Source organism: Dipodomys spectabilis, unplaced genomic scaffold, assembly GCF_019054845.1.
Source record: "Dipodomys spectabilis isolate Male_0828 unplaced genomic scaffold, ASM1905484v1 ptg000018l, whole genome shotgun sequence".
Lineage (NCBI taxonomy): Eukaryota > Metazoa > Chordata > Mammalia > Rodentia > Heteromyidae > Dipodomys > Dipodomys spectabilis.
The window spans coordinates 16,780,639-16,803,661 of NW_024870695.1; the positions used below are offsets into that span (position 1 = coordinate 16,780,639).

The 23,023-nt window shown below is 54.6% G+C and overlaps 2 protein-coding genes across 31 annotated transcripts in view; both read left to right on the top strand.

Annotated features, from left to right (window-relative positions):
- The first annotated feature begins 683 nt into the window (after positions 1-683).
- Positions 684-9,707, top strand: Spata20 (spermatogenesis associated 20). The gene is made up of 16 exons (XM_042673918.1): positions 684-743; positions 1,537-1,716; positions 1,803-1,867; positions 2,087-2,241; positions 2,322-2,465; positions 2,570-2,771; positions 3,519-3,649; positions 3,750-3,854; positions 4,065-4,139; positions 4,236-4,445; positions 4,532-4,724; positions 5,325-5,493; positions 6,071-6,282; positions 8,023-8,222; positions 9,098-9,178; positions 9,348-9,707. Exons 1-16 carry the CDS (start codon positions 733-735, stop codon positions 9,516-9,518), a joined length of 2,304 nt encoding a protein of 767 aa, XP_042529852.1. The 5' UTR covers positions 684-732; the 3' UTR covers positions 9,519-9,707.
- Positions 9,708-14,981: 5,274 nt separating this feature from the next.
- Cacna1g (calcium voltage-gated channel subunit alpha1 G) overlaps positions 14,982-23,023 on the top strand; it is a 67,210-nt gene continuing 59,168 nt past the window's right edge. For 26 of the 30 annotated variants that reach the window (XM_042671645.1, XM_042671671.1, XM_042671730.1 and 23 more), the window contains exons 1-2: positions 15,563-15,804; positions 22,708-22,819. In XM_042671645.1, the coding sequence (XP_042527579.1) occupies positions 15,563-15,804; positions 22,708-22,819 (354 nt within the window). Of the gene's footprint in view, positions 15,805-22,707; positions 22,820-23,023 lie in introns of all 30 variants that reach the window. The other 4 variants (XM_042671699.1, XM_042671721.1, XM_042671735.1 and 1 more) reach the window with 1 other exon arrangement.

Here is a 23,023-nt window from a genome sequence, read left to right on the forward strand (position 1 = left end):
ATTATTTGGTGCCAGTACTGGGGCTTGAACTCAGAGCATATGCCTTGTTCTTTAGCTTTTTCATTCAAGGCTAGTGCTCTATCACTTTAAGACACTTCTGCCTTTTTTTGGTGGTTAATTGGAGATGAGTTACATGGACTTTCCTGTCGGGTCTGGCTTTGAACCACCATCCTCATATCTCTGAGTAACTAGGATTACAGGTGTGAGCCACTGGTGCCCAGTTAGTCTCTATCTTTCTCAACAGTTTGTGAACAAAATCATCTGAGGGGAGGAGCCTTGTCTCTGTGTTCTCAACATCAGTAGCCGGTAGAGCAAACTGGATAGAGCACTCTGCAGGACTGATACTGGCAATGGTAGGATTGAGCTGGGGAGGCCAGACCTGAAGTGTGGCTTGAGCCACACTTGATGAAATGAACCAAAGCTCTGAAATCCCACGACCCCATGTCCCTTTCTGTGGTGAAGGTCATTCATTCAATTACAGGGTCTCCTTAAGCCCAGCCCAATTTTAGGCATCCACCTAGCCCTCCTGAGCCATCAGCTTGAATTTCCACACTTGGCCGCCGGACGGCGCTGGGAGACCAGCCAGTAGGCTGGAGTCTCAATAAGGATTAGCCCTTCCAAGCCTTTCACCCAGCCTGCCCGCTGCACTGCCTGATCAGATCAACCATGCTGGGCACGCGGGCCTGGTGAGCATGAAGCTTCCTGCTGGCCAGAGCTGGCCTGGACATTGCCATGAGCCCCAGGTAAACCTGGCACTGGTCTACAGAGTCTGCTTGGACACCCTTGTGTGCCTGGTCCTGCCTTCACCCTGCCTGACTCCTCCACCTGGTCTCCAATTCTTCCCTCCCTTCTTGTCCCCCTTTAGAGCTAACTCCCATGACTGCTCTGACACCATCTCCAGGAAGCCTTTCTTGAAGACTGTGCTGGGCCCAGAGCCCTTTTCCAATAGTGCCCAGTGTCTAGTTACAGTTCTGTAGGGCTGTTGGGGCATGTTATTATTTTGTTTATTTTGGTTAGCTCCCAGGCTGAAGTCCTTGAGATGTGCCTGACCAGTCCCCTGGATTGTCCTGTATGTGTGACCCAACAGAGTGCCCTGTGAGTATGGGCTGACCCTAGATCCAACTCTTCCCCACTGGCAGTGGTCACACTTCAGGCATGCCAGAGACACCCACAGTGACACCACTGTGGGGGAGGGGCCTGGCCAGGGGGGCAGAATGAAGCTGGAAGGCCCATTCTGCCCATTGTGACCCGCCTTGACCTCACAGTCAATCTTCCCACCGCCAGGCCGTAGAGGTTGGGGGAGACTAACCTGGCAGGGAGCTCCCAATGAGCCACCTCGCTTCACCCCCCCCAAAACATAAGGGGGAGCACAAAGGCCACGGTCTCCCCCGTGGTTCAGAAAGGTGGGCTGGTCTGGGAGCAAGGATTTCTGGGGGAGGGAATTCCTGAAGGTGGGGGTGGGGTAGGGAGTAGGGCAGGCTCTTGAGTGGGCAGGGGGAAGAGGCCCTTACCTGTATGATCACTTCACCGAACCAGGGGAAGCTCCTCCCGGGACAAGGACCGAAGTGCTACGGTCAATAGTTCAGTGCCCATGCCTGCCGGAGGGAAAGGAAGCCGGCCTAGTGCCCCCACACCTTCACCCCAGAAGACCCCTAACCGCCTGATCAATGAGAAGTCACCATACCTCCTCCAACATGCCTATAATCCTGTGGATTGGTGAGTCCCTCTCTGGTGGCCTCCAGGTGGTGGGGGTCTCAGGATCTTCTGGGCTGCTGAGTGATGTCCCCTTGTTCTGGATCCAGGTATCCCTGGGGACAGGAGGCCTTCGACAAGGCCAGGAAAGAAAACAAGCCAATCTTCCTCTCAGGTAAGGCACCCGTTTTCCCTGGAAGGGGAGGGGGGGAACTCGGGGAAGGGAAGTGGGTGGGGAAGTCAGGGAGAGACAATGGATAGGGGGACTCTCTCTTGGCTTTCTGGGGCTCCCCTGACATTAGGAGTTAGAAGTTTAAGCTTTGTTCAGTCTGGCTATGAGGCCACTTTGGCTGTTTCCTCGGCTCACCCCCCCCCCCCCCCAACTCCATTCCAGTGGGATATTCCACCTGCCACTGGTGCCACATGATGGAGGAAGAGTCCTTCCAGAATGAGGAGATTGGTCGCCTGCTCAGTGAGGACTTTGTCAGTGTGAAGGTGGACCGGGAGGAGAGGCCTGACGTGGACAAGGTGTACATGACATTTGTGCAGGTGAGCCGGCCTCCCTGCGGGAGCTCTTCAGCCCACCTGTTGGAGCAGCTCCCCTGATCCTCATCCCCTCTCTCCACCAGGCCACCAGTAGTGGTGGGGGCTGGCCCATGAACGTGTGGCTGACTCCCAACCTCCAGCCCTTTGTGGGGGGCACCTATTTCCCCCCTGAAGATGGCTTGACCCGAGTGGGCTTCCGCACGGTGTTGCTGAGAATCCGGGATCAGGTGGGTGCCTGTCCCAAGGGAAGCACTGGAACTAGGCTGAGGAAAACAGGGCACCGCACCCCCACTCCATGCTGACCCCCAAGTATGCCCCTCTCCTCCCTCAGTGGAAACAAAACAAGAATACTTTGCTGGAAAACAGCCAACGCGTCACCACAGCGCTGCTGGCCCGGTCAGAGATCAGCATGGGTGACCGCCAACTGCCACCCTCTGCCTCCACCATGAACAGCCGTTGTTTCCAGCAGCTGGATGAGGGCTATGATGAGGAATATGGTGGCTTTGCCGAGGCCCCCAAGTTTCCAACACCAGGTCAGTGCCCACCCTCATGCCTTACCCCCAGATCCAGTCTTCTGAACCCTATCTTGGCCATTTTTTTTAATGCCAGTACTGGGCATTACTGCCATTACGTAGATTTTTCCATTCAAGTCTGGAGCCTCTACCATTTGAGCCACAGCTCCACTTCTGGCTTTTTGCTGCTTATTGGAGATGAGAATCTCTCAGATTTGTCTGCCCAGGCTGGCTTTGAACCTCAGTCATCAGATCTCAGCCTCCTGAATAGCTAGGATTACAGGAGTGAGCTACCAGCACCCATCTTTCTTTGTTTTTTTGTTTTGTTTTGTTGTTTTGAGACAAGGTCTCACTATGTAGCTTAAACTGACCTTGAACTTGAATTTACTAGTCCATTTCTCTTTCCTCAGCCTCCCTAGTGCTGAGATTACAGATGTGTTCCACTACGTCCGATGGTCTTCTGACCTCTGGTTTAGTTAACCATCCTGTCCTGCTGACAACCCCTAGCTTGTCAATAAGAATCTAGTAAAGTCATGACCTGTGCTCTTAGCAGTGATCCTTTGACTCTGACCTACATGATGACCTTCTAACCTGGTCAGTGACCTAGTAAGCCTGACCTGCTTATATTACTGATGTGGTTAGTAACTTTCTGATCTCCAGTGGACCAGTCAATCCTAGTCTGACCTCTGGTGTGTGGCCAGAGGCTTCCTGACCACCACCTCCCCATATCTGTCTTCCTCTCACCTTCATGTTCTTGGTGTCCCACAGTGATCCTGACTTTCCTGTTTTCCTACTGGCTCGGCCACCGGCTTAGCCAGGATGGCGCTCGGGCCCAGCAGATGGCCTTGCACTCTTTGAAAATGATGGCTAATGGAGGCATTCGGGACCATGTAGGGCAGGTGAGGGCAGACTGAGTATTTCTCAGAGGAGCAGTGGAGGCTTATGGGCTAGGGACAAAAGCTGGGACCAGTCACTAGACTTGCTTCCTGCCTGGCACAGGGCTTTCACCGCTACTCCACGGACCGCCAGTGGCACGTTCCACACTTTGAGAAGATGCTTTATGACCAGGGACAGCTGGCAGTGGCCTATTCACAGGCCTTCCAGGTGACCTTTGTGTGCAGCCCGAACCCTGCCATGCATGAGACCTTCACTAGACACTGTAGCTCCCTCTTAATGTCAACCCTTAATTTCCCTCCCATAATGCCTTGCCCAGGCTTCCCTAGTCCACCTTCCTGGGAAAATGTCTTCCTTATATACTGGGTCAACCCCACTTACCTCTACTTACAGCCTCCCTCCTCCCCCCATTCTTCCCAGATCTCTGGTGATGAATTCTACTCTGATGTGGCCAAAGGTATCCTACATTATGTAGCTCGGAGTCTGATCCACCGGGTATGTGTCCAGAGGGGCAGGTGGGCCTGGCTGCGTTGGGGCTGGAACCTCCACTGCTCTCTGCACAGAGACTAGCCAACTCCCCCCTCCCCATAGTCTGGAGGCTTCTACAGTGCTGAGGACGCAGATTCACCCCCAGAGCGGAACATGCGGCCCAAAGAAGGTGCCTTCTATGTGTGGACAGTCAAAGAGGTCCAGCAGCTCCTCCCAGACAGTGTGTCCGGAGCCACCGAGCCGTTGACCTCGGGCCAGCTTCTCATGAAGCACTACGGACTCACAGAGGCTGGCAATATCAGCCCCACTCAGGTGAGAATTTCTGGGGACACAGGAGGAGGTGTCCTAGACCTGCTACAGTGCTTGGGTTCCCTCAGACAGACTGTTGTTTCCCTCAGGACCCCAAGGGGGAGCTGCAGGGCCAGAATGTGCTGACTGTCCGTTACTCGCTGGAGCTGACGGCTGCCCGCTTTGGCTTGGACGTGGACGCTGTTCGAACTCTGCTCAACTCAGGGCTGGAGAAGCTCCTGCAGGCCCGGAAACATAGGCCAAGGCCACACCTGGATAGCAAGATGCTGGCTGCCTGGAATGGTGGGCCAGCCCTGTTGGAAGTCCTATCCTGTTTGTAGAGCTCCCCTCTTCCCAAGCTCCTTCTATCTCCCAAGTGTTCTCCCTTCATTAGCTTCCTTCATTGTAATTTACAAATGAACAAACTGAGCCATGCCAAGTGGCTCACACCTATAATCCTACAGCCACTCAGGAGGCTGAGATGATGAGGATCAAGGTGTAAAGCCAGCCTGGACAGAAACAGCCAAGAGACTAAAAAAAATCTCCAATTAACCAGCAAAGAGCAGGAAGTAGAAGGGTTTGTGGTTCGTGGTAGAGCACCAGCCTTGATCAAAAAAGCCAAGCAAGCAAGGCCTTGAGTTCAAGTTCTTGTACTAGCTCTCCCCCTCTACACACACACACACACACACACACACACACACACACACACACACACGGCATACATATACACCACAAACACAACAACTTCCCCAAATAAACCAACCTCAGAGGAGCCTATTCAATGGTCATGCACCCAGGCCAGGAGTGTAGCCCTGCCTAGCTCTGGAGCCCTTGGTTTGGGGTGGAGGGTCCTGGAAGGCTTTTCACCACCCTGGACCTGCCTCCCTCCTTCTCGCTCTCTAGGCTTAATGGTATCTGGCTTTGCTGTGACTGGAGCTGTACTGGGTGTAGACAAGCTGATCAACTATGCCACCAACTGTGCCAAGTTCCTCAAGCGTCACATGTTCGATGTGGCCAGTGGTCGCCTGAAGCGGATGTGCTATGCGGGCAGTGGGGGGACTTTGGAGCACAGGTGAGGGGCTGGCCGGGCATTTCCCAGCCTACCTGTGCTGCTCCAGGTGGAACTGTCAGTTCCTCACTCTGCCACATGCTTGTTGGAACTCTTAGCGCCCCTGGGCCCCACTCACTCAGCTGGGAAATGGGCAAAAGGGTAGCCACAGGAGAAGGAAATTATATTTATTTCTTTGGTAGTCGAGGTTGAACTCACGATCTCACACTTGCCTGGCAGTCTATCATTGGAGTCACTCTACCACCCCAGTTTGTGTGAGTTTATTTTGAGATAGAGTCTTTATATCCACACCAGCTTGGTTCTCAATCCTCCTATTTATGCTTCCCCGAGACACACTGGCAGGTATGTGCCACTGCACCCAGCCATTGGTTGAAAATGGAGTCTCGTGACTTTTTTTTGTTTTTCGTTTTTTAGACTTAGGCTTTCCTGGAACCATGGACCGCTAACACCCTCTCCCCAAGTGGATAGGATTTCAGGCTAGAGAGGTGCATTTTGAGGATTAACTAAGATTAACATGGAGGATTAACATGGACATTCCTAGGCATGTCCCCCAGCCTCTCTTTCTCTCCTATGTCCCCAGCACCCCCCCCTGCTGGGGCTTCCTGGAGGACTACGCCTTCGTGGTGCGAGGCCTGCTGGACCTATATGAGGCCTCACAGGAGAGTGCCTGGCTCGAATGGGCTCTGCGTCTGCAGGACACGCAGGACAGACTCTTCTGGGACGCCCGGGGCGGCGGTTATTTCTGCAGCGAGGCCGAATTGGGAGATGGCTTGCCCCTACGTTTGAAGGATGGTCAGTATGGGGTTGGGTTGGCCTTGGGGTCCTGGACCTAGCTAGTCCTTCCCATCTATTCCTTTCTCTCTCCTTTTTTTTTTTTTAAGTTAGAGTGCTGGGGAATGCAATCAAAGAACTTACAGCTAAGCAAGCATTGTACCCTGAACTAGGTCCCTAGCCCCAAGCCTCAGTTTCTTAACATTCAAAAGGAAGCCAATCCTTTATTACCACCGAGATGGTGGCAAGGTTATTCTAGCTGTTCTGTGAACATGTTTAGTACAGTCACTGGCATCCACAGGCTCAAACACTGAACAAGGCTGACTTGGTTCCTCCTGGCAGTAAGCTTAATGTGAGAAAGGGAGACAAATACCCAATAACATCACATGTCACTAGTAACCATGGAACCATCTGTCAGGACCCCTCTACCAGGGGCCTACCCCGTCTTACTCCAAGACTTTCTGTCACGGCTGCATCCTCAGTACCTGGAACATGGTAGGTTTGCAGTAACAATTCGCTGAATAAATAGAATGATCTAGAGAGAAAATCACAGAGGTTCTCTAGCTCAGCCTGAAAATGATCAGACTAAATCTGAGATGGGTGTCGCTTTACCCAGGGCTGGGAGACAAGCTATGTGGTTATGGAACAACTTGGGGGAGAGTTCAGACACAGGGGATGGTCTGTGACAGGTTGAGAAAGGGCTGATGAGTACTTCCAGACTGGGGTGGGGGCAAGGGTCAGGGTAAAAGCAGGGTGCCGAAGCCAGCAGGGTAAGGTGGAGGTGATTCAGGAAGTTTTTGGTTTTTTTGTTTTGTTTTGTCAGTCATGGGGCTTGAACTCTGGACCTGGACATTGTCCCTGAGCTCTTCAGCTCAAGGCTAGCACTTTACCACTTGAGCCACAGTGCCACTTCCTATTTTCTGGTAGTTTATTGGAGATGAGTCTTACAGACTTCCTGCCTGGTCTGTCTTTGAACCTTGATCCTCAGATCTCAGCCTCCTGAGTAGCTAGGATTATAGATAGGCATGAGCCACTGGCACCTGGCTATTTGTTTGTTTTTTGGCCAGTCCTGGTGCTGGAACTTAGGGCCTGGGCCCTGTTCCTGAGCTGCTTTTGCTCAAGGCTAGCACTCTACCACTTGAGCCACAGTGCTACTTCTGGCTTTTTCTGTGTATGTGGCACTAAGGAATTGAATCCAGGGCTTCATGCATGGTAGGCAAGCACTCTACCACTAAGCTACCTTCCCAGTCTATCAGGAAGGTTTTAAGCAGATCACGATCTGCACTGGCTCAGTGTAAGGAAGTCACTGACCAATGATGGAGACAGCATGGAAGCAGGGTACATGGACATCAACTAGGACGACATTCATGGCGTTCAGTTTGGTGTGGCCAAGGACGGATTAGGAAATGAGGAAACAGGCAAGGATTGAGACATTTAGCTGCAGCCTCTAGCAGGACTTGAAGATGGATCAGAAGTAGGGGTGAGAGTCAGCAAGGTTGAGGCTACACTGACTCATGTGGCTGGGTGGCTGGACAGAGGCATCAGAGGCCTGGGGACCCAGAGCTCAGCAGAGGACTTGAGAGCTCACATGTCAGAGAATCAATCACTGTTAGGGGCTGAACTCTCAGAGCAGGAAAGAGCAATCTCTCTGTCCTGCCCATCCTCTGGAGCTCTTGGATTCAGTCCTGGGCTAGCATCCTGAAATCTGATGACACCCCCCCCCCCGCGCCCCATTCACTTCTGCCTTCTTGTTTCCTGCAGACCAGGATGGCGCAGAGCCCAGTGCTAACTCGGTGTCAGCCCACAACCTGCTTCGGCTGCATGGCTTCACAGGCCACAAGGACTGGATGGACAAGTGTGTGTGCCTGCTGACAGCCTTCTCTGAGCGCATGCGCCGTGTTCCTGTGGCATTGCCGGAGATGGTCCGAGCTCTCTCAGCCCACCAACAGACTCTCAAGCAGGTGGGGTGAAGCTGTGACCCAGAGTAGGAGGGGACTTGGGACTATGTCCAGGGATAAGAACATGAAGTGGGATTCTGGGGTTGTACCCAGAGCTCAGGACTGTGTGTGCCCAAGGGCACAGGAGGTGGATCTTTGTAGAGGAGGTGTCTGTGGGAGGTGGTTGTCTGTGGAGACAAGCCTCAGCCCAGGCACGTGCCTGTGACTGCCTGTCAGAGAATGGAGGCAGGAGGCCAGGGACTAAATATGGGTCCTTGGTGGCTGGTGAAGTATTTCTCTGTAAGACTCTGCAAATCAATCTCATTATTTCTGTCTCTGTGTGTTACGTGTGTGTGTGCATGTGCATGCATGCACATGCATACATTGCTCAACTCTGGAAATGTGTGCCTGTCTTCCTGGGTTTGTATTGGTGTACTTGCCAGTATGTAGTTGCTTATGTCTGCCTGTGTGTGTGTGTGTGTGTGTGTGTGTGTGCGTGCATGTGTGCGCGTGTGTGCACGCGCATCTGTGAGGTTGGTATATGTGTCATCTGCTTCTCCATGGGCACTTGTTGTGTGTGCACATGACTGCTGTGTGTGTCTGTGTGTTCTATGTTTTCTAGTGTATCAAGTCTTCCACATGTGTCCCCTGTGTACCTCTACCACCGTGTATGATGTTGATACTTTGTGTATTCATTCTCTCTTACGTGTGTGTGTGTGTGTGTGTGTGTTTCTCCTTGCCAAATGTCGTCTAATGTAGCCTCCTGGCTGGCAGCTGAGAAGAATGTCCCGTAGGGTTCTGTAGGCTGGTGTGGTAGGAGGAGGATGGGGAAGGCGGAAGGTCTGGGGGCCCAGCCCCTCTCTCATTTGACCCTGAAATGACCTTCCTATTCTGGCCAGATTGTGATCTGTGGAGACCCCCAGGCAAAGGACACCAAGGCTCTGCTGCAGTGCGTCCACTCCATCTACATCCCGAACAAGGTACCTGTCCCCATGAGCCCAGCCACCCTCTGCCTTCCACTGTGCTGCCCTTTCCCCTCTTCTGCTCCCCAGTATCTGCAAGCCTGAGGAGGAGAAGGACACCTCCCAGTAGGCTTCTGCTATACCCAGCACCCTTCCCCAGGTGACTGTCTGCTCTGCCACTGTCCAGGTGCTGATTCTAGCTGATGGCGACCCCTCCAGCTTCCTGTCCCGTCAGCTGCCCTTCCTGAGCACCTTGCGACGGCTAGAAGATCGGGCCACTGCCTATGTTTGTGAGAATCAAGCATGCTCGATGCCCATCACGGAGCCCAATGAATTACGGAAAATGCTACACCAGTGACTGCTCCGAGCCCCTTGAGCTGGGCCAGAAGGTTGAGCTTCCCAGTCTATCAGATTCAGTCCCTACGGGCCTGTGTAGAACCTTCGGCCCTCTTTGGGCTCCATGCCACCTGGTAACCTTGGCCATCCCCGCTGCTTCCCTATGGGCACCCACTTTCCCTGGAATAAACCTAACAGCGTCCCGCGGTGACCTCAGGACCTCAGCCTTGTTTGTGAGGGAAGGGGCCTCTGTTCCAGCAGAGCAGTCCGAGGCTGCTGCCTCTTCTGAGAGTTCCTACCTGACTCCTCTGTGTGCTCCCATTGTCCCTGCCTTTTCTAGAGGCCACTAGACTTATGAAACCACAGCAGACCAGAGTGGGGGACTCAGTGTGTGCTAGCCCAAGAAGGAGAAAGCCTCATCTTTGTTACCAGGAGAGGTTAAGAAAGGGCCTGCCCTCTCCTTCCCATTGTTGTTTTTTGTTATTGTTGTTTGGAGCTCAGGAAGTGATAGAGGATACTTTATATGAGCTTTTATATTTCACAGAATGGTGACATTTGCATGTGTCCTGTTCACTGTGGGGGCTGTGGTTACCATCCAGCTCCGCCCCCCCCCCCCCCCCCCCCCCGCCCTTCACCCGTCATCAGGAGGGAGGCAAGCACGAGGTCGTATTTGTCACTCATTGCCTGCTTCATGCTGGTCTGGGAAAGAATTCTCTTTCGCTTGAGGCATCTGTTGTGTTGGAAATATTTCCCCAAATCTCTCAGTCCTCCCTGCGAGGAAGCTGGCACCTTCGTGTGACCTTCTGCCCCTTTGATGCTGGGAGATGTTCTTAAGTCCTGTCCTTGGCACACACATCTTTACAGGCTCCAGGAACCTACCCCCCCCTCCTTCCCCCAAGTAGGGGAGGAGGCTAAGAGGCCTGCTTTGGGATTGGCAGGTGTAGCAGGATAGCGCTGGCTGGTGGGAGGGCCTGCTGCTCTGGGGTCTGCCAAGCCTGAGCATCCTCCTAGCCTAGCAACACAGATAGACCCCCAAAAGAGTCACTAGGGACAAGGAGTCCTGAATGGAACCACTGCTAGGAATGTCAACAGTGGGGAGGAGCAAAGCAAGAAGAGGCTGGATGTGGTCACTCCCTGCACAGGGTCACACGCAGCCACACATGGTTACCAGGACCATAGTCCATATTGGGCAGCAGGCCCTCATTGCAAGCCACCAGCCCATCTGGAGGGGATTAGCACACCAGCCAACAAGGTCAGTTGGCCCTCCTTGCTGGAGCCCACTCAACTTTGCCAGGAAGTCAAAGGCTGGACACGTGGCCTGGGGGCAGCAGGGAAGGGGGGCAGTATGGTAAGGCACAGGTGGCCTTTTTGGCAGCCCATGCCCTGGCTTTGGAATAGTCTGGGCAGTTTGCACAGCCACTGTTGCCTTACTGACCTTTTTTGGATGAGATAGTGAGGTAGGTACTTTCAGCCTTCTATGGATAGGTATTGGAGGTCCAGAGAGGTTAAGCGTCTGGCCTCTGAGACTTGACCATAGAGAGTTCACCCTAGGCTCTTCAAGGGTATGAGAAAAGCCATTGAATTTTTCCCATTTCCCAGGACATTGAGACATGGCTGTAAAGAAAGGTGCATTTGGGGTCTTCTCCCTCCTGTCTTTTTTCTGTAGTGGCATCCTGAAAATGGGTTCAGAGCAGGATGTTAGGGCTTAAAAGTGTTAGTTCACCCAGAAAGGGAAGATTTCCCAAAGAGAGTAAGATTAAACATGACCATTGCTAAATGTGGGATTTGAAAATTCTGTGTTAGCCGGGTGCCGGTGGCTCACACCTATAATCCTAGCTGAACTCAAGGAGGCTGAGATCTGAGGATCGCAGTTCAAAGGCAGCCCAGGCAGGAACATTCGTGAAACTCTTATCTTCAATATACCACCAGAAGACGAAGTGGCGCTGTGGCTCAAGTGGTAGAGCACTTGCCTTGAGCTGAAGAACTGAGGGACAGGGCCCAGGCCCAGAGTTCAAGACCCACGACCGACCAAAAAAAAAGAAAGTTCCATGTCACCCCTTCTCCTTGGCCTGGTGTGTTTTCTCTTACCAGTAGGACTGTCCTAAGGCATTTGTGGGTCAGGGTCCTGGGACAATGTGACCTTTTGGTTTGGGTAGTCACTTAAGTCATTTAATCTCTCTGAACTTCAACTTCTGAGAAATGAGGAGCCACCCACTCAGCTGTGTGTGTGTGTGTGTGTGTGTGTGTGTGCGTGCGCGTGTGTATGCATGCTTATACTGGGGCTATACTAACTCAGGGCCTAAGCACTGTCCTTAGCTTTTTCACTCAAAGCTACTGCACTATCACTTGAGCCATAGCTCTACTTCTGTCTTGCTGGTTAATTGGAAAATAGCCCCAGGCTGTCTTTGAACCTCAATCCTCAGATTTCAGCCTCATGAGTAGCTAGGATTACAGGCATGAACCACCAGCAATCGGGGCTGCTGAGAAACCAAACGAGATAATGAACAAAGCACATCACAGATGGCTGTTCTTTCAGCTCTCCAGGGAGCCAGAGGGCTGCAGGAGGGTTGAAGGGGCTAGCTGAGCATGGCGCACTTGTGGAGGTTCTCCTTCAAACCCAGAAGAGACCTTAGAAAACATATCAGCTTAAGTTAGTTGGAAAACTGAGGCCCAAAGATAGGAACTTCTCGTTCCTCTCCTAGATGCCAAACACTATGGTAGGCCCTGGTCTGGGGAACACAGCCTAGAGGCTGAGGCAATGATCTCATTACTACAGACATAAGCCTAGCATCCCAGCCCAGGCTAGTACTATGAGTATGAATACTGTATTACTAGGTACTATTCATACTTTTTTGTCTGGTTCATACTATACCCTCAGCACCTCTCACCCCCTTAATAGGCACTAAAAGTCATACTGGAAAGAAAGCCAGTCTGAGGAGGTGATGTCAGTCAGAGCTAAGCTATAGAGGGCTGGAGTTAAAGATGGCTTCTGGCTTTCCTTTGCTTGCTTTCTTCCCTACCTCACTCAGGAAATGGTGGGCATCTCTGCTCAGATATCAAAGTCCTCTGGTGCCAGACTACAGTGCCAAGTTTCAAGGGGCAAGTTTTACCCTAGGCCACAAACCTAGGGAGGTATATCTTCATTTATCTAGGTGTTGCATGCCTCTTTTCTGGATATATTCTGTAACAGGGAAGCCCATGAACCGGGGGAATGGCCTGAGTAATACAGGAAGACGTGGGGCACCAGACAATCTGGCTATTAGACTAGCAAGTCTCTGGCCTCATTTCCCCCTCTGCAAAGACTAGGAGAGGAGAATCCTCACCTCTCCGTGCCAGCCCTGGGGCTTGTTGATCCTGACCAGAAGGGCAAGCCAAACCACCAGACTGCGGACATGCAGGGAGGGAAGGAGGTGTCAGACCAAGACAACCATAAATAGCCCCTCTCTCCCGGAAGGGCCCTGAGTTCAAGACAGGCGCCACACAGGCACAGTCAGAATGAGAGCACAGACTCCCGCCAGGAGAAACAGGCACTTAAGGGATGTGCTCATTAGCATGAAATGCAAATAAGTACGGCCTCATTTGCACAACTCAGTGCCCGGATTTGGCAAAAGGGCAACCAGGGAGGCTTAGGCGCTGCAGCCGCTCTGCCCTCCTCCCCCCGCTGCTCACCCTCCCCCAACCCCGCAACAGGCCCTAGAGGGAGCTAAGACGACCCCATACGCACACCCACGCTCTGGCCGGAAGCCTGCGGGGGCTGCGTGGGTGGCACAGCTTTGCGAGCACACAGAACGCCCGCCCGAGAATCAGTGGATGCTGGAGGCCATCCGGTCCACCCCTCAGCATCTCCGCAGAGGCATGAGCCGCTGCCGCCGCCCCCCCCCCCCTCCATCTCCGGGGAGAAGGACGGCCCCAGGCGGATTCGCCGTGGATGCCCACGCAGAGGCTGGGGAAGTCGAATCCCTCCCCCTCCTCCACGCGTCCAGTACTACTGGGGCTCTGCGTTCTTGAATACCCCCCCCTTCCTACCCCCCCACCCCGCCCCGCCCGGGGAGGCAGGGAGCTAAAGCTGAGACTTAGTACTGCCGCGGAGGAGAGGCGGGGCGAAGTCCGGGATCTGCGTGTGTGTGTGTGTGTGTGTGTGTGTGTGTGTGTGTTCCCGTGGAAAGCCTAGAACCGCGAGCACCCACTCTGGGCAGAGCGGAGGTGAGGAGAGCAGTCCATCGAAGCTCCTGTCTGTCAAGACAGACTTCCCCCACATCATACTGGGACTGCTGCCAGATGGAGAAACTGAGGCACGGAGTTAGGGGTTGGGGCGGGCTTTGCAGGAGACACTGGTAAAGCCTGATGTGTTCATCCTCTCCTACACATTCGAGGCCCAAAGGTCTTTTCGCTGGGGTGGGGGGGTTCTCGTTTTGAGGCTCAGCTGTTACCTGCCTGTGAGGTTCAAGCTCCAAGCCCCTGAAGGAAAGCCGCACCCTTCAAAGGATCCTTAGGGACCGAGGGTGAAGCTCTGAGCTTCCGCGTGAGGTCTGGGTCTGTGGGTTACGGTTAGGAGGTCAGGGCCAAAGTATCGGAAGGGGGCCTCAGAGCACCCCCAGCCAGCTCTGGGAGAGGGGTCCGGGCGTGAAGGCCACGTAGAGACCACACCCACCTCTGTCCCCCCCCTCCACGATCCGCCCCCTCCTGCCCGAGGCCCCACCCTCGGCACCCTCCAGCTCTGCTTCTCCGGTTTCCCCGGGACAGGTTCCCAGATTCAGGTATAAGGTTTGCGATTGACCAAATACCCAGCCGGATTTCTCTTTGGAACCCTGGTGGCACCCCTCGTTCCTGTACCTCCCGCCTTCCTTCTTCTCCAACCCCCGTCCAGAGCCGAGCTCCGCCCTCTGGCTGGAGTCCAGTTCGGGGGGTCCTGGACAAAGGATGCCCGGAGCTTGCTGCATTACCCTAGGACCTGGCGCCAAATACGCTTTGATTCCCCGAGGCTCCCTCCAGGGGAGTCCCAAAGACCCCAGTGGCCAATAGAAAAGTGGGTTCGGCCTGGGTTGATGTCTGATTGGATCCAGCCTTCAGGAGCGGACCCAGGGGCAAGAGGAGGGGGAGAGAGGCGGTCCTGAGATTTGGGGTGGGAACCGGATTCCAGCTGTGGTTCTCTCCCTCCGCGTCCCCGCCCGCACTGCCACGGCGGCCGGCCAATGGGCGTGCGGCTCGGGGCCGGCGGCGCGCGGCGATTGGCTGCCGGGTTGGCTGGGGAGAGGCGGGGCCGAGGCTTGAAGTTGGAGTGAGGGATCCAGCTGTGGTGTGCGCCGGGCTCCCAGCCGCCGCTTTCGCTCGCTCGCTCCGCGTCTCGGCCTGAGGAGGAGGCAGTGGCGCCGGCGACAGCTACGGCAACGGCAGCCACCGCGGCGGCGGCGGCGGCGGCGGCAGCGGCGGCATCTCCGCCCCCACCCCCGCCTGGGACGGCCCCCCACGGTCTCCCCGCCCCTCCCGGACCGTGAGCCCGCCGCGGGGCGGAGGAAGGAGCCGCCCCCCACCCCCTCCAAACCTGCCCCCAAAGATCCCTCCTCCCCTCCCCCCGCCGCCGCTGGCGCGGAGCCGGGACGATGCTGACCCCTTAGATCCTGCTCCAGCTGCGCCGCGGGAAGAGGGGGCGCCCCTCCCCGGACCCCTGTCCTCCACCGGGTGCCTCCCCCTTGTCTCTCCCCTTTCTGGGGGACGCTTCGCCGAAGGTAGCGCCGATTCCGGCAGCAGCCGGAGGCAGGGCGCGAAGCGAAGAAGCCGGAACAAAGTGAGGGGGAGCCAGCCGGCTGGCCCGGGGGACCCCGGGGGCCCAGGGGAAGCAGCGGGACCCGCGCCAGGCGGGGCTTCCCTACGATCCGGCGCCCCGCGGGCAGCATGCCCCTGCGGGCAGGGGGAGCTGGGCTGAACTGGCCCTCCCGGGGGCTCAGCCAGAGCCCTAGAGCCCCCCAGATGTGCCCCCGCCGGGGTCCCCCGGTTGCGTGAGGACACCTCCTCTGAGGGGGGCCGCTCGCCCCTCTCCGGAACCCCGGGGCCCCGGCTGGCCAGAGAATGGACGAGGAGGAGGATGGAGCGGGCACCGAGGAGTCGGGACAGCCCCGGAGCTTCATGCAGCTTAACGACCTGTCTGGGGCCGGGGGCCGGCCGGAGCCGGGGTCGGCGGAAAAGGACCCGGGCAGCGCGGACTCCGAGGCGGAGGGGCTGCCGTACCCGGCGCTGGCCCCGGTGGTTTTCTTCTACTTGAGCCAGGACAGCCGCCCGCGGAGCTGGTGTCTCCGCACGGTCTGTAACCCATATCCTTCGAGGGCACGACCGGCCGGCCGGGCTTTTCGGGGTCTGCAGGGGGTGGGGGGAACGCGGGGAGGGGGGGCGGGCCACGTTTCCAGAGGGGACCAAAAAGCCAGGTGAGTCGAAGTGAGCTTAGAGGGCGGACAGTTGAGACGGGGTGTGTATGGGGGGGGGTGTATGCTTAGCAGGGGAGGGGGCGTCGGAGTGGAAGCGAGAGGTGAGCAGGTCTGCTGGGTACCCCGGGAAGCTCTGTCCCCGTACACACACCTTAATCCTGGGGGTGGGATAGGGGGGGTGGGGAGGTGGGGAAACACAGATCGGATTTTTTTTTTTTTAAAGAGACGTGACCCACTGGCTGGCAGTTGGATGCTTTCCAGATGTGGCTAGAGGAGGGTCGTCATCCTCCAGATGTGGGAAGCTTCGGGAGCTTGGGCATTCTACTCTGTCCGGCAGCCCGCCCGGCCGCCCCGACGCTGGTTAGCGAGCTGGGTTTGGTTTCCGAGTTTTGGGGGCAGGGGTGGGGAGGAAGCTGCGGGGACGGAGGAGGGGAGACCGCAATCTCCTGGGTTTTCCTCCTGCCCCCGCCCCAAAGTTTGCGGCGGATTCTAGGGTCCATCCCCCTAACCTGGTCCTCAAAGCTGAGGGTTTTTTTTTTTAACTGACCCAGAGGGAGATGGGGGGGGGCATGGACCAGGTCTTATTCCCTCAAGCCGTCCCCCCCCCCCCCCCAGCCCGCGGGTTGGAGGCACAACAAGGAGATTTCTCGGCGGCGGCTGATGTCAGGGGTGCAGAATGAGAACAAGATGTGGTGGAGGGGAGCCGTCTGCCCCCAGAGCTGGACTGGAGCCCCTTTCAGTGGAACCCAATCACCAGTGTCTCCCACCACCCCCTATTCTTTATCTGATGCCTAGTGTTTAAGATTGGGCTGGGGAGTTTTGTGTTGGATTTCTTTCTTCTTTTTTCTTTTCCCCTTGTGGAGGGAAAGACTGTGGCCAGCGCTTTGGCAAGTGGGGGGATGGGATGAAGCAGGTCCAAGTTACCCCCCCCCCCTTTCACAAATGAGAGTGCTTTGGCTGATGGCACAGCAGGTATGGGAGACCGCAGCCCTGGAAAAGTATTGGGGTGGGGGAATCGTGAGACAGCCAGCATGTGTTCTGAGGAAGACTCAGATCTGACACCCCTGTGCCTACTCTGGGCACAGGTTTGGGGGACACATGCCCCACATTCCAGGTAGATAGAATTAGTCTGGTTCTTTTGCCTCTACCTAGTCTGGAGTGGTCAGGGAGACTCCAGTCCTCTTGGGAACAAAAAGCCTGCTTGACGAAGCGCTGGAACCAGCTACCGGGAAAGGTGGGGGCTGGTTGTCTTGCCATCCAGGTCATGACAGCTTCTCCCAGTTCCTTCCTGAAAGCTCAGAGATTCTCTGAGATTCACTGCAAGCGTGAGTGCGTGTGTGTGTGTGTGTGTGTGTGTGTTGGGGGGAGTGGGGGAGTCTCCCTTGCAGCCCCCCTGAAAGCCCAAACAGGACTCTGCTTTGGGGAAGGGGGGGACTTGGTGCGGCCCTCTCTGCAGCTCTGCTGCCTCTAGTGCGCAAAGCAGGATATAAGCTTGGGCCCCCCTCACCCCCTATGCTCTATTTACACTGTGGGTCTTTAGGAAACTCCCCTCATCATACCCTCTCCTGCATCACCCTCTCTTCCCCACTCCCAGCCCCTTCTTCCTTTCTGAACTGTAGAGAGGTGAGAGTCTGAGGTCTCTGGGCTTGTGGAATTGGCAAGTCTTGAACTGTGAATCTCCCCCCCCCCCCCATCCCTTTCTCTATGGGATGAGCTCTGGATAACCCTTCTCTCTGTCCCTTAAACAGCCAGGCCCCTCCCATTGCCACTGAATGGGAAAACCCACCAACCAGTTTCTATCTCCTTTCCCTCAGCCTCCTTTTTGGCTTTCATCTTGTCACCTGCCTTATCTCCAGGTGTAGTGGGGAGCCTAGAGCCAGATGTCTCTAGGAATGGGGCAAGTGGCCAGGGTTGGAATGAGAGAAGCAAGGTGGAAGCTGGTTTACTCCGGGGAGTGGTAGTCTAGGGTATGGGGCACCCATAGTACTGGGTCAGGACTAGCAGCTGGGCCTGAGTGGTCTGAGGTAAGCTGTGCACCTCATTGCTCCCATCCTACCCCAGTGACAAGGGGAACTGTTTTTACGGCCTGAGGGCTCTGAACTGCCTCTTGGCCTTTCTCTTTCTCTCTTCTTGATGTTGGTGAAGCTTCCCTTGACTCCTAGAGGTTCCTCTGCATCTTGGAGCCTAAGGGACATAAGGACACTCCCTACCAACTCAGACTGAATCTAGTTTGCCTTTTCTTGGCACCTTCTTTTTGACCCTTTCCTCATAGCCTCCTTAAAAAAAACACACCAGGTTTCCTAGAGAGGAGATATAGATGCTGGTAGAAAGAAAAGAGAGATGAGAGAGAGAGAAGGAGAGAGAGAGAGAGAGAGAGAGAGAGAGGGAGAGGAGAGTGTGTGTTGGAGAGGGTGAAGAGGCAGCTAAAGGAAGAGAGGCACAGAAGTGTGTGTTTTAGTATTAGGGGAAAGCAGGGGTACTGGCTCAGACAGCTCAGAGCTGGGTGGGTCCTCCCCTCAGGTTAGAGGGGAGTGTTGGCCTTTCCAGTGTGTGTTTCTTCAAGTGTGAGGGCGTGCGTTTCCCCTCCCGGGAAGGAGATCCTGAGCATTCCCTCTCCCGCTGTTGTGTCACATCTGGAAGTTTGTGTAGGAGTTTCTCCAAGCTCAGAGCCCAGCACAGCTTTTTCTCATTTGGAAATCACAGGCTGGCATTTGGGATGCTGAGAGAGAAGGGGGGAGTGGAAGGGGGGCCAGTGGGGGAAAGGGGAGCCTGCCAGGAGTCGGGGGAGGAGAAGGGGGAGGCCTAAACGGCAGGAACCCTAATGGCTTCCAGAAGTGAATGTGAGTGTGTGACTGTGCGTCACTGTGTGTGTCTGAGTGTGTGCCTCTAGAAGGGAGGGGGCCCCAGGAATTTCTGGAGTCTTCCTAGCCATTGTCCCAGTGTGTGCTCCAAGTCTGTCCACTCTTCTCACCTACCTAGAAGTCACCATTGGATTCTCAGAGGAAGTAGGGTGGGAGGGGGGCTTATTTGTGTCTCCTCACCAATTCTTTACTCCCATTTCCAAACCTGAGGCTTCCCAGAGAGAATTCTGGGGAGGAGGACTGGACCCCAGAGACGAGCAGGATAGGGTGGCAGAGTACCTCTTGGCACTCCCTCCATTCCAGGCCTCCTTCTCTCTGGGACACACACACACACACACACACACACACACACTTTCCCTCCCGCCTACTCTGCTTCACCGCATTACTGGGGGACTCCCCATCACCCCTAGTGCCAATTGGAGTCATTCCTGGGATTACCCCTCCACCAGCCCTCCCCCCCCTGCTTCTACCCTAGCTCTCACCCCACCCTGCCTCCCTCAGCCAGAATGGCAACACACACACTGCTCACATACGCAGACATGCATACACACGCACACACACGCATGTGCACACACACATGCAAAGTCACAGAATTTGAATCAGATTTCTGGCCTATTTTCCCTCCCAAAGATTCCAGCGGCCGTCTCTCTTGTGTCTCTGTCTCATGTCTGTCTCTGGGTGGGGCCGGCTGCCTTTCTGCTTTAGTTTTCGGTTCAGCTGGAAACCTCTCCCCACACACCCACACACTAGAGCTGGGGGTACACAGGAAAGCAGACTCTGAGGAGGGGGGGCTTGGCTAGGGGAATCCCCCTTTCCACCTCCCTGTGCAAGCCACTAGGCTGAGCCCTTGTACCCACCTCCACCCTAGGGGTGGCGGCTTTGGTAGATACCAGTCTCTCTGTGGGATGGGTGATGAAAGGACCGCCCCCCCCAATTCTTACTAGAAGGACAGGATTCCTGGGTCCCCGCCCATTTCCTCCTCAATGTTCCTTAGTCTCAGATTTCCCTGACTGCTGGAGGGAATGAGGCAGCTGAGGGCCTGCTTGCCTTCTCAGTTCATGCCCGGAGCCCCGTGGCCTTGGAGGTACCCAGCCTGCCTCCTACACTCATAGCTTCCTGGCTAGACAGGGCTCTATCTAGATAGAATCCCATGGAGGAGATTCATTTGTAAAGATAACATGCTCTACTTTTCTCTTCCAGGAGGGAGAGGAGGAGGAGGGATGGAAGTGGGGTTCCTCTCCTGCCATTCTCTTTCTCTCTGGTTTTGATGATGGGTTGTGGGGAGAAGAAAGATCCTCTCCTCTCCTGCCCCCACCCTTTGGGATCCACTCCAGACCAGGACAGTCACCATAGCAACAGTAGACATGTGACTGCACAGGTCTCTCATAGTCACTATGGCAACCAGTGTCCCCCGTTCTCTCAGTTACCATGGGGATCTGTCACATGGTTCCCCCCTCCTGATAACCTGTGGGTCTCCCTGGTTCCCCTTTCTTGCATGAGGACAAGATAGCAGCCAGGGTAAGGGGAGAGCATGTGTGTGTGTGTGTGGGGGGGGTCTCTTTAATTACCATGGCAACAAATCCACACCACCTGGTGACACATCCTCCTGTTGTTATGGCAACTGAAGAACATCACACAGTGACATACTGCCATGTTCCCAAGGAAACAAGCTCCACCCTGAGAAGGGTAAAAGACCCCCCCCCCATTAGTTATTCTATTCAGATTGTACCAAGTTTGTGCCTTGAGCTCTTCCCTGTCCATCTATGCTCACCTACAGTGAAGGAGGGAGCAGAAAGCAGGCAGGATGTACATGGGAACAGACCGTATTGCCAAGGGCTGTTGAAAAGGGGCTTCTGTGATTAAGCTGGATGTGGAATTCTTTAGAAGCTGATTTTGGCTGAAAGAGGCTCCAATCTGAGCCTGTGTAAGGCAGGGACAGAAGGAGGGCAATTCTGTGGGGTCAACTCTGCCCTTCTCCCCATAGTTATCATCAATTCATCAGTCTTAAGGGACACAGGACAGGGCTGCATGAATGGGAGACATATCTGGTTTCTAGATAGGCAAAGTCTTTGATTCATCGATTCATTCATTTATTCATTCTCCCCATGCATTGGTCTTCTATCTGTGCCATGTGCTACACTAAGCTCAGAGGTAGTAAGGGTTTGGGGAAGGCAGATATAAAGATATAGCAGAAGTCCACAAGGGAGACAAGTGCATGGATGATTTAACATGGTAGAATCATTGTCTTTAGAGGTGAACAGACAGATGTCCTGGGAGCCCCCCACATAGAAGAACTGGTGCATCTCCAAGACTTCTCCTCCTACAGAAGTGAGGAAAGGGCTATCAAACAAATTCTTGAGGGTAATTGTGTCTCTTCCTTTCCACGGTATGGCTCCCTCCCTGTCCCCCTCTTTCTGGAGTGACCCCTGGCTGACCCCCCATTCTGGAGAGAGATGCACTGGGCTCTGGCTCCACTCGGGAACAGCTCCATGGAAACAGCACTCTTTATTTTCCCTCTCATCCACTTACCCCCAACCCTAAAGTGTGTGTGTGTGTGTGTTACTCATTTTTGTAAGGGAATGGAGGTTAGGGAAATGACTGTCTTGGGTCTCCTGGGGTGGCAGAGACAGATGGTGACAGGGTTGTGTATCTGAGAGTAAAAAGCCCAGGTGACGTGTGGGGGCAGGAAAGCTTTGAGGTGGATGAGGGAGTCAGTTGCCAGCCTCTGGAGAGGAGGAATGGTCTGGGATTCAGGACAAAGATGGGGTATGTCTAGGACCAACTGGGAATCAGATCCTTTAGAGCCCTAGAATGTCTCTGCTGGTTCCTTCTTGCCTGGCAAAAGCCACCTCATTCCTGAAGAGTCCCCATGCTCTTTTACATCTACTTGGTGGTGGAGGGAGTGGGCTGCCCTGATCCTCCACTCTTCTCCTAGGCATTTTGCTCTTTCTGCCTTCCTAGTTGCCATGAGAAAACTACTCCTTGAGTCCAGGGCCTGGAACCTTCTAAGGTCCAGGACCAGCTTACACATTCTCTTGAACTCACCATGCAGAAAGTCTCAGAAGTTAGAAGGGACTCCTTCTGCCCTAGTTGCTTGAGTCTGGGCTGGAAGGCATAAGACGATGTGGTAGCCACATGGCTGTGCATCAGGCGTCCTCCACTGTGTAGCCTGGGCCTGGTACGGTGCCTGATGCGGAATTGGGGGTAGGGGTCTCCATATTGGAATGTGTCTAGAGGCTGAGAGGGCTGGGAGTTGGAGAGAAAGCCTCAGGCTCCAGTATTGTAGCAAGGGGCATGCAGCTGTGGGCCCTTCTGTGGGCCTGGTATCAGGAGAGTGATGACAGCCCCCTTCCTGCCTGTCTAAGCAGCTATGGCATGGAGAAAATGGCTGTGTAGATCAAGAGTGTGGGGACCTCAGTCTTGTTCTGTATTGGATGGCTTCAGCACATGACTTTGGCTGTCTGGTCCTCAGTTTCCAATCAAAAGAATCTACCCTGGATGTTTCGTGGAGCTGTCATGAGCGTCAGAAGTGTGTGAAAGTGCGTGGTAAACTGTAAGGCAGGCATAATCCGACTGTAGGTTTGTGTAACACATTCACATACATTGTCTCACTTGCTTCTCACATCTACCCTGCGAGCTGGAGAGAAGAGGAGGCGATTCGGCAGCAGACTCATGGTGTCTGGCATTTCCACCAGCATGATCAATTCCATTCCCCAAATGGCTTGTGTAAATAGCCACATTATTTATGGCTTTTTTCCTACCTTGGCTACAGATGACAAGGTTAGGTCCACAGAAGTGAGATGGTCAAGGTGAGCCAGGGTCCTCCCCTCAAATCTGGGAGGTTGACACATAGCAGGTATCATCGGGGCAGGGTATTGTAGGACACTTTCATTTCTAGTCCTGGCCAGCTGTTTCCTTGACGTCTTGATACTTGGTTCGAGCGCATCAGCATGTTGGTCATTCTTCTCAACTGTGTGACCCTGGGCATGTTCCGGCCATGTGAGGACATCGCCTGTGACTCCCAGAGGTGCCGAATTCTGCAGGTGAGTGGCAATATATGTATTATGGGGAAGTGGAGCTCCTGATTCTTTGTGTGTGTGTGTGTGTGTGTGTATGTGTGTGTGTGTGTTTGTGCCAGTCTTAGGGCTTGAACTCAGAGCCTGGATAATGACTTTGAACTTTTTGCTCAAGGCTGACACTCTACCATTTGAGCCACCACCCTACTCTTGGCTTTCTGGTAGTTAACT

Bases quoted from the DNA above. Each gene is read 5' to 3' on its own strand.
- Spata20 (XM_042673918.1), top strand. The intron at 3,855-4,064 runs GTGACCTTTGTG...CATTCTTCCCAG, and splicing joins CCTATTCACAGGCCTTCCAG to ATCTCTGGTGATGAATTCTA. The intron at 6,283-8,022 runs GTCAGTATGGGG...TGTTTCCTGCAG, and splicing joins GCCCCTACGTTTGAAGGATG to ACCAGGATGGCGCAGAGCCC.